General features: G+C 63.7%; 3 protein-coding genes across 4 annotated transcripts; all 3 read right to left on the bottom strand.

Annotated features, from left to right (window-relative positions):
- Positions 1–14: 14 nt before the first annotated feature.
- LOC122191620 lies at positions 15–2,804 on the bottom strand. Its single transcript, XM_042891949.1, has 3 exons — positions 1,216–2,804; positions 797–1,084; positions 15–582 (listed from the first exon to the last, which is right to left on the bottom strand). The coding sequence occupies exons 1-3, from the start codon at positions 1,337–1,339 to the stop codon at positions 392–394; spliced, it is 603 nt and encodes a 200-aa protein (XP_042747883.1). The 5' UTR covers positions 1,340–2,804; the 3' UTR covers positions 15–391.
- An 89-nt stretch (positions 2,805–2,893) lies between these two features.
- LOC122191619 (deoxyhypusine hydroxylase) lies at positions 2,894–5,986 on the bottom strand. Of its 2 annotated transcripts, XM_042891947.1 has the most exons (5): positions 5,931–5,986; positions 5,372–5,682; positions 4,427–4,503; positions 3,995–4,232; positions 2,894–3,335 (listed from the first exon to the last, which is right to left on the bottom strand). In XM_042891947.1, the coding sequence occupies exons 2-5, from the start codon at positions 5,643–5,645 to the stop codon at positions 3,025–3,027; spliced, it is 900 nt and encodes a 299-aa protein (XP_042747881.1). In that variant the 5' UTR covers positions 5,646–5,682; positions 5,931–5,986; the 3' UTR covers positions 2,894–3,024. The 2 variants fall into 2 exon arrangements, with proteins under 2 accessions (XP_042747881.1, XP_042747882.1); XM_042891948.1 differs by lacking the exon at positions 5,931–5,986 and having other exon boundaries at positions 5,372–5,878.
- Positions 5,987–7,278: 1,292 nt separating this feature from the next.
- Positions 7,279–8,781, bottom strand: LOC122191618 (protein ANTAGONIST OF LIKE HETEROCHROMATIN PROTEIN 1-like). The gene is made up of 2 exons (XM_042891946.1): positions 8,698–8,781; positions 7,279–8,596 (listed from the first exon to the last, which is right to left on the bottom strand). The coding sequence occupies exons 1-2, from the start codon at positions 8,764–8,766 to the stop codon at positions 7,478–7,480; spliced, it is 1,188 nt and encodes a 395-aa protein (XP_042747880.1). The 5' UTR covers positions 8,767–8,781; the 3' UTR covers positions 7,279–7,477.
- Positions 8,782–8,954: the final 173 nt, after the last annotated feature.

The raw sequence follows: 8,954 nt of genomic DNA, 5'->3' as shown, positions 1-8,954 counted from the left end.
CCTCCTGTGAGAAGCGCCCATGGGGTGAGTGTGGAGCCTGGGGATGGTCGCCCTGTCCCAGTGTGAGGGGGGTCTGTGCCCCCTCCTGCAGCACAGTGGGGCTCGGGGGCGCTTTGTCCCCACCAAACCCATCTTGGGGGCACCCACGGAGCACCACCCCATCGACACCCACACCTGGGTCCAAGTATCTGAGCCCCCATCCGAGTCCACGTGTCTGCCTCATGTCCTCATGTCTGCCCCATTCCCAGGTGCGTTCCCGTGCGAAGGTCGGGGTCCCCAAGGGCACAGCGTGGATTTATTGGGGTGCGGCGCGATAGCAGCCCTGAGGTGCACACACAGAAACGGTGGGGATGGGGACGGAGGGCCAGCAGTGGGTGCAGCCCCTGTGCCCCTAGAAAAACCACTTCTTGTGGGGATCCACGAAGGAGATGGAGCTGCGTGGGGCGGCGCAGAGCAGCGGCGATGGGGCCTCCATGCCCGGCAGCGCCCCAACACCTTCACCCTGAGCCCCATCCTCCGCCTCGGGCGTGCTCCCCTCACCCATCACTGCCTTCTCCTCCGCTTTGGGTCCGAATGCCCAATCTGTGGGGATAGAGCTCGGTCAGCAATGTGTGCACCCCCATCGCCACCCCATGCCGTGCAGGTGGATGCCCAGTACAAAGTGCTACGCGCAGAGACGCTCATCCTGCACCCATTTGGGGGCACAGAGCAGCCCCTTTGGCCACCCTATTCCCGCTGCCCCACTTCCCAGACGGGTTTGGGGACCCCCCACCTGCATCCCCCTCCCGTTGCTCACCGGCAAAGTCGTGCACCAGGTCCTTGATGAGGTGCCCCACGATGGCGTACGTCACCACCAGCACCAGGGAGATGGCCATCAGCAGGTAGAGCGCGTAGCGGGGCAGGCGGATGCTGTCCAGGGCCGGGGGTTTGTACTCCACATACAGCACCCCATCCTCCTCAGGGGGGGACTGCAGCAGGTGTCGTGGCACAGGGACCCCAGGGTGGGCCATCGCTGGCTGTCGCTGCGTGGGGGGACGCAGGGGACAAGCGGCATCGGGGTCCTCGTGTCCCCACTGTCCCTGCACTGGGAGATGGATGGCACCGAGGGCAGAGCGCCCGTGAGAAGGAGCTTAGCGTGGTAATCCGGGCACCGCGGAGGGGGGGCTGAGCACGGAGGGGCAGACGGAGATGCCCCGGGATGCCCAAAATCCACACCTGGGGCAGTGCTGCAGGGGATGGGCGTCCCTGCACGAGGGGGAACGGGCCGCAGGGAATCCCCGTAAAGGAGGAGTGGGGTAGGGCGGGCTCGCTCCCCCCGCCGCTGCCTAAATCCCCGCATTCTGGCCCCGAATGCTTGGAGCAGATGGTGTGAAACACGCTGCAGTGCTCAGAGCCGCTCAAAACAGGGCTGCGGGTCGGGGGGAGGGGGGCAAGAAGCAGCCGCAGAACCTCTGGAACAACCCAAACCCTTCCCCCCCCCCCCCCCCCCCCGCAGGGCTGGAGGTGCGAGGCTCAGCGCCTCCTCAACATCCCGGCTCTGCTGCGCCCACGCCAGATCCCAGCCACAAAAATGCCAGATTGGTTCCAACTCGGACTTAAAAAGCGTTTGAAGGAGCTGAGGCTTGGGGTTTTTTTGTTGATTTTTTTTTTTTTTTTTTTTTTTTCAGGAGGAATGAGGAGGAGAGGCAAAAAATTTGGCACCTCTCCTGCTCGCTCAGCACGATGCAAAAATGGGAGGGTTGGAGGCAGAGAGCAAGGGTTGGAGCTGTGCGATAACCGGGGGCAAACACGGCAGCAATCGCTGCTCAGCACTCCTATCTTTGTGCTGATAAGGAGCCCATTGCCTCGCAACGGGGAGGCAGCACATCTGCGTCCCACGTCCCACATCTCTGCCCCATCCCCTGCATCCGTGGGGTGCAGTGGTACCCAGAGCCCAGCAGTGCTGCATGGGGTGAAGAAGGCAAGGCGGGAAGCTGCGCGATGGCACACGTTGGGTGACCCAAAGTTACGTCCCCACAAAGACCCCCCACGGGGTTCTGGGTTGGTTGGAGCAGAGTAGGAAACGCTGGGGGCCCCCACTGCCCTCTCCCACCCCCCCTTTCCCCCCAGGGGACAACACAGAGTGGAACAGCAGCTTTACGGACTAAGAGGATCGAGCGGAGTGACTCACAGAGACTTTGGTCAAGGGGAAAGCACCGTCAGCAGGATGCACTGCGGCACTGCAGGGACGGCTCAGCAGCGGGCTGTAGGGTTGCTCCCTGCCCACACCGTGTCCCCCTCCCTGTGGATGCAGACCGAGGGAACCCCAGCCACGGCCGGACCCCCCCAGCCACGCAGCTGCCGCTTTATTTCCTCCCAGCCCCACATGTGCCCCACGGATCTGGGTGCTGGAGCTGGCAGCAGCTGGCAGAGGCAGCCATCCAGCTCTGGTTAAACACAGGGGAAGTCCAGGCAGGCTCTGCCTCACCCTGCGAGCCTTCATCACAGCGCCATTCCCCGCAGAAAGAAAAACCACAGCCAAATCTCCCGAGCCGTGCCACGAAACCAACCCCATCCCAGGGCAAAGGCTGCCGCGAGACAGAGCCAGCCTGCCCCGACAGGAGAGGCCAAACCCACAGAGATCCTCCAGCAGCTGCAGAGATGAAGAGGAAGCCAGCTCTGCACCAGCACCGTGGGCGATTTCGAGGCATCGCACAGCTCCAACCCACCGGAGCCGCTGCCTGCAGCCCCCCCGACCCCTCCAGCAGAGTTCAGGTGGGGGAAGCTCGCTCCGAGGTGCGGCGATGGGCTCCGACACGCAGCACCAGCCACCCACTCCAAGCCCTGAGCCAGGCTGCGGGCGGGGAACGGCGCGGATCCAGGAAACGGGGAGCAAGTAGCAGCTCAGCCTGGGTTTGGATGCAGAAGGCAGCTGTAATTGTGCCAGGGAGCAAACCCAGTTCCGCCTCCGCCACGGATCCGCGCCGATGGAGGCGAGCAGGGAAAGCGCGCCCGGGGGAAGGAGGGCAGGAGGCCCAGCTGGGCTCAGGCCTGCAGCCTGCAGAGCCCATCCGCATACTGGAACTGGGGGCCGTTCTCGTACTCGTACATGTCCAGAGCCACCTCGCAGCTCTCCCGCACCACCCGCTCCTCGTCCTGGGCGAAGGCACGCAGGGTCTCCAGGCAGGAGGGCCGTGCGATGGAGCCCAGCGCCTCGGCGCACTCGTGCCTCACCATGGGGTTCTCAGCACGGCTGCACAGCGCGGCGGTCAGCTGTGGGACGCAGGCTTCGTCCTGCATCTGGCCCAGCACGTAGCCGATCTCGTGGCGGAAGAGAGCGCTGCCAGCGCGGAGCCCTGAGGGAGGAGGTAAGAGTGAGTCCCCCAGACGTGAGCTGAGCCCCAGATCCAAATGCTGTGGGGCAGAGGAAGCCAGAAGGCAGACAGTGGGTGCTGACTTTCCCCAGACGCGTGGGGCTTTGGGGGAAGGGGATGCAGCCTCGTGCCACCTCCTGCCCCCATGTGCCCCACTGCTAACTGCCTCACAGCCCTCCTGTGCTGCTGTGGGACAGGGAAGCCACGGCACAGGGTTTCCAAACCCTTGGCTCACACTGATGCTGGAGTGCACCGTCGGCGTCCCTGGGGCTGCAGAAGGTAACCAGCAGGGTGGACATGGACTCTGCTCTGCCCCTTTCCCTTCCAGGGCACATGCACGCCCTCCTCCAGAATGACTCCCAAAGCTCAGAGTGAGGCTGGATGTCCTCAACCCCTCCAGGATGGGGAAGCAGTTCCCCAGTCCCAGGAAACACCAGCACAACCTGGCAAACCCCAGAGACAGTGAGGAGAGGGGGGCTGTGAGACAGCAGAGAGCACCGGGCGCTCCGCGAGCAGAGCAACAGGCAGCTCTAGAAGCAGCAGTGCAAGCAGCCACGCAGCTCTGGATTTGGGAAATCCAATTGTGGATTATTAACACGTGCAGACCCACAGCGAGCAGACAGCCCCAGGCCAGCCCTTACCATCAGCCAGTGCCAGCACAGCATCACGGCCCCCCAGGTTCCGCAGGGCAAACATGGCCCGGTAGCGGTCGAACAGCGGGCGCGACTCGTCCAGGAGTGCTGCGCGCAGTGCAGCCACATCTGTCTCCTCGGCGGGGGGAGCAGGATCCACTGAGTGGTAGGGGCTGCTGCCCGGCTCCTCCCCATGCTCCTGCAGCCACTCCAGCCTCCTGACGGCCAGCTGACACGTCTCTGCCACCTGTGGGGACAGGGACACGGTGTGGAGGCACTGCACAGGGCTGGGAGCAAGCACAGAGCTCCTCTGAGCAGCAGGGCTGCGTGGCTGTGACAGCAACGGCGGCTCCAGTCCCTTGTGTCACCCTGCAGTCCCCAGCGTCACCCTCCCATGCCAACAGTGCTGACCCCATGGCACTGCCACCCTCACAGCCTCACCTCCACCACGGGATCCTCCGAGTAGTGCTTCAGGATGTCCAGCACCTCGGGATCCCCAATGGCACCCAGGGCCTCACCTGAGGAAAGGAGATGTCAGCAGGTGGGGGTGTTTCAGGCTGTCCGCCCTCCCTCACATTGACCAGTGTGAGAAACCCAGGAGAGCCTCAGGGATGCAGCTGTGCCCCAACACCCCAAAATCATAGAATCCTAGAATGGCCTGGCTTGAAAAGAACCACAATGATCATCAGTTCCAACCCCCTGCTGTGTGCAGGGTCCCAACCAGCAGCCCAGGCTGCCCAGAGCCACATCCAGCCTGGCCTTGAATGCCTGCAGGGATGGGGCATCCACAGCCTCCCTAGGCAAAATCACAAGGTTGGAAAAGACCTCTGAGGTCATGAACTCCACCTGACATCCCACCCCCACCATGTCCACTCACCACATCCCCTGGTCAAGGCCTCTCATCCTACCACTGGGATAGGATTACCAGGAGCAGAGGCCGAGCCTCCCTCACCACAACTTCCTTTCACAGAGTTGGAGAGAGCCACGAGGCCCCTTGAGCCTCCCCTTCTCCACACTGACCCACCCCATTCCCTCAGCACCAGACCCCTCACGGCCCCATTGCCCTTCTCTGGACACACTCCAGTGCCTCAATGTCTTTCTTGTAGTGAGGAACACAACGCTGAGCACAGCACTGAGCCTCACAGAGCTGAGTACAGCGGGATGATCGCCTCCTGCTCCCTCTGGCCGCATTATTGCTGACACAACCAAGATGCCATCGGCCTTCTTGTCCACTCGGGCACACTGCCATGTCCTCCTCCCCAAAAACCACCGCCATGGCAACGGCCAGTGGGGAGACGAGGCCTGGCCAACCGGTTGGGCCAGGGGATGTGGCAACCTGCTCTCGGTGCACGGCGCACCAACACGTGGTGTCCTGCAGGGCCATACCTGCCTCATGCCGGACCATGGGCTCCTGCCGGCTGTCCTGCAGCACGCCGAGCAGCGCGGGGATGGCGGCACGGTCACGCATCTGGCCCAGGCAGAAAGCCAGCTCGTGTTTCAGCAGCGCCGAGCTGTCCGCAAAGCCCCGCACGATGCAGTCGATGGCCGCGGGGCCGCCCAGGTTGCGGAGGGTGAAGAGGGCGCGGAAGCGGGCGGGAAGCGGCTGGGCAGCATCCAGCAGCGTGCGGCCGATGGCGGCCACCTCCTCCTCGGTCACCATGTCGGGAGCTCGGGGTCACGGCTCTCTGCTCACGTTCCTGTGTAAAGAAAGGATCCGAGGCATCCGAGTGAGGCCCGCGCGGCGATGGGCCGGGACAGTAGGCCCGGCCGCGTGACCGTGGGGCTCGGACCCACGGGGCGGGGGTGGGAGTGGAAGCGGAGCCGGCCGGGTGAGATCCCCGAGAGGGACCGGGACCTTAACCGGGCCGGAACCGGGGCGAAGCGGCCCGTAACGAGCCGGGCGTTAAACCGCGCCGGACCCGGAACCGCCCGGACTCGTACTCACCACGCGCAGCCATGATGGTCCCCACGTGACCACCCCGGAAGCTCCTTCAACCGCTCTTCCGGTTGAGAGAGATGGGACGGCCGCCAGCGGAAGTGGGAGCGGAGGGGGAACGAGGCCAGAGCTGCGCATGCGCAGTGGCATTGGGGCAGGCGCGGGGCGGTGGGAGGCCCGGTGCTCTGCAGCGCTGCTCCGCTGGCTCTGGGTGCCCCGCGCCCTCCCATAGATGCTGTGGATCCCCAGGGCTGCCCCGTGAGGCTCCCCATGGCTTCTAGGCTGCCCCACGCCCCCTCTTGCCATGATTCCCTATGACATCCCCATAGCCTCCCACTGCCCTCCTCGGCGGTTCCCTCACCCCAGTTGTGCCCCGCAGCCCAAACACAGAATCAGAAGTCACCGTTTTCCCTCCCCTGCCTGGACTGTGCGCTCAGCCAAGGGCATTTCTGAGCCCACCCTCAGCCCCACAGGCACCCAGCAGTACGTGCATTCCTGCTCTGCGCTCTGCACATGTGGGTGTTTCCCAACCTGCTGCTGCTAACAGATGTGAAAGTGCTCTTGGTTGTGCTTTCCCACCCACCCCTCTCGTAGGCATGCTGATCTTCCATCACTGGTGTGAGATGGCCTGAGGCTGGCGGTGCTGAGCCCCTCGCAGGGAGCTTTGCAGCTCTTCTCCCACGCTCCCAGCTTGAAGGTCCCACCTCCTGGCTACGCACCATCACATTTTGGCTGCGAAATGCACCGATGTGTGAAAACGGGACAGGCTGCAAACAGACCCCATCCAGTGCTGACAGCCGGCGAGCAGATCTCAGCATGGCGGGTGCCAGGAGGGAGAAGATTTGGGGCTGCAGCCAACTCGGGGATGTGGCAGCCACCCCACTGCCCCCCGAGTCCGGATCCATCCCCGTGGGAAGGCTGGCGCAGCCAGGCATGCCTGAGCTGCTCCCCCGCCTACCGCCTGGAACAAAGTGCTGAGGAAGGTGTCTGTGCCCAGCCCTGCCTTGGCACAGTGAAGCAGTGTGCCACGGGGCTCAGCCACCACTGCCTGATTTCTCAGCCGATAGCAGCAGAGCTGCGTGCTCCCCTGCACGGCGGCACAGTGGGATAGGGCTCAGACCCCCAGCACAACATTTTAGTCCTGCAGAGCTGGGTTTGCAGGTGCAGTTCCATTTCCAGCTGGTGCCAGCCCACAGCAAGTCACTGCTCTGCTTCCTCCTCCCCTCCCATGTCTGCACGCGTTTGCGCAACGGGTGTTGTGCTTTGGCGCTCTGCCTCCTCACTTCCAGCCCTTCTGAGTCCTGCCAACACCAGGGCTGCAGCCATACCCTTGCGACGGGATGACCTGACAACCCTCTCCCCGGCCAAACCACGACCCTGCTTTATTCACACAGTACAGAGCACATCACTACATTGGTCAAATCCCAGCAGAGAGAGCCCAGGTGTGAGATACATTCCTCTGCCTGAAGCCGAGAGGCAAAAACCCACATGAACCGAAGGGCTGACACCGACCCACAGGGCCCAAGGAGGAGCACGGCGTGTTCCCCCTGCAGCCGTCAGCCCTCCCCACAGTTCTCAAAGTACTGGCACATCAGTTCACGCACTTGCTCAGCCCGGCCGTCCTCCATGGCAGCGGGTGCAGGCTGGCAAGGCTTGGGCAGCTCGGTGGGCTCGGTGCCCTCCAGCCACTCCTCGTTGAATGGGTTGTCGTGCGCCTCGCAGACGTTGTGCAGAATGCAGCAGGCCAGGACGAGGGTGGGCAGCAGCTCCAGGCTGCAGTCATCACACTTGAGGAGGATCTGCCAGCGGGCCTTCAGGCGCAGGAAGGCGTTCTCGATCACGCTGTGCGCCCGCTTGAGGCGATAATTGAACTGCAGCTGGCGCTGGGTGAGGCTCTCATCCTCCTGGTAGGGCTTGAGGATCCAGTCCTGCAAGGGGTAAGTGGCGTCACCCAGCAGCACGTACTTCTGTGCCTTGCCCATGAAGTCCTTGGGCGGGTTGGGGCACAGCCGGCCCTCCTTGGCCAGCACCCAGAGGCTGGAGCTCTCCAGCACCGCGCTGTTCTCCATGCTGCCGGGAAAAGCGGTGGAGACGTCCCAGAACTGGCCCAGCCCATCCACGGTGGCCTGGGTGAGGATGGAGTGCCAGCCCTGCCCGTTGCAGTAATCGGCGCTCAGGCGCAGCGGGGGGTTGATGGGGATGTGCAGGCTGTCCAGGGCTCCGATGCAGTGCGGGAAGCCCCAGCGGGTGCGGAAGATGCGCACCATGTTCTCCAGCTCCTTCTCATCGGGCAGACGGAGGTAGAGGGGTTTCAGCAGCAGGACCACGGCGTAGCTCACCTCCCGCACGCACGTCTGCACGGTGGAAGGCCCGACGCCGAAGAGCGGGCTGAGAGTCTGGTACTCCACATTGGTGGCCAAGTGCCACAGGGCCACAGCCACCCGCTTCTCCAGGGGCAGCGTGGGGTGGAAGTGGGAGCTGTGCGGGGCCAGCCCCGGCCGCAGGCGGTTGCAGATGTAGAAGAAGGTCTCCCGGGACATGCGGAACTTCTCCAGCCAGTCCTGGGGGCCGAATTCCTTCAGGACCACCCGTTCCCACCAGTCTGCGCCCCGCAGGCTGGGCCAGGCGCGGGGATAGAAGTAGCAGCTGGTTCTCCTCCGGCGAGCGATCAGGAGCTGCGGGGAGACCGTGGGGCTGTGAGACAGCTGCTCCACAACCCTAATTCCCCCTCAGCCCACATTATTTTGCCCTCTGAGGACAAAGCAAGCTCAAGCACCACAGGATGAAGGGATGCCCAATGGCCCTGGGCTCCAGGAGCTGCTGCAGGGGGATCAAACCTTTGCATTCCTGTGAAGCCCCAGGAACCTGTCCTTTGTGCCCCTCCTGTCCCCATCCCTTGAGTTCCTCTGTCCCGTATCTTTCCTGTTCTCCATCCTTTCTGTTCCCAGTCTTTCACCCTTTATCCCACTGCCCCCCTGTCCCTGTCCCCCACATTTCTGTGATCTCTGCATCTTTTACAACCCCTCTCCCTCA

Source organism: Lagopus leucura, unplaced genomic scaffold (assembly GCF_019238085.1).
Source record: "Lagopus leucura isolate 7727_CA_CO unplaced genomic scaffold, USGS_WTPT01 63721-0_obj-0_obj, whole genome shotgun sequence".
NCBI lineage: Eukaryota > Metazoa > Chordata > Aves > Galliformes > Phasianidae > Lagopus > Lagopus leucura.
Note: the sequence above shows the minus strand (reverse complement) of the source record. Positions and strands in the feature narration are given on the sequence as shown.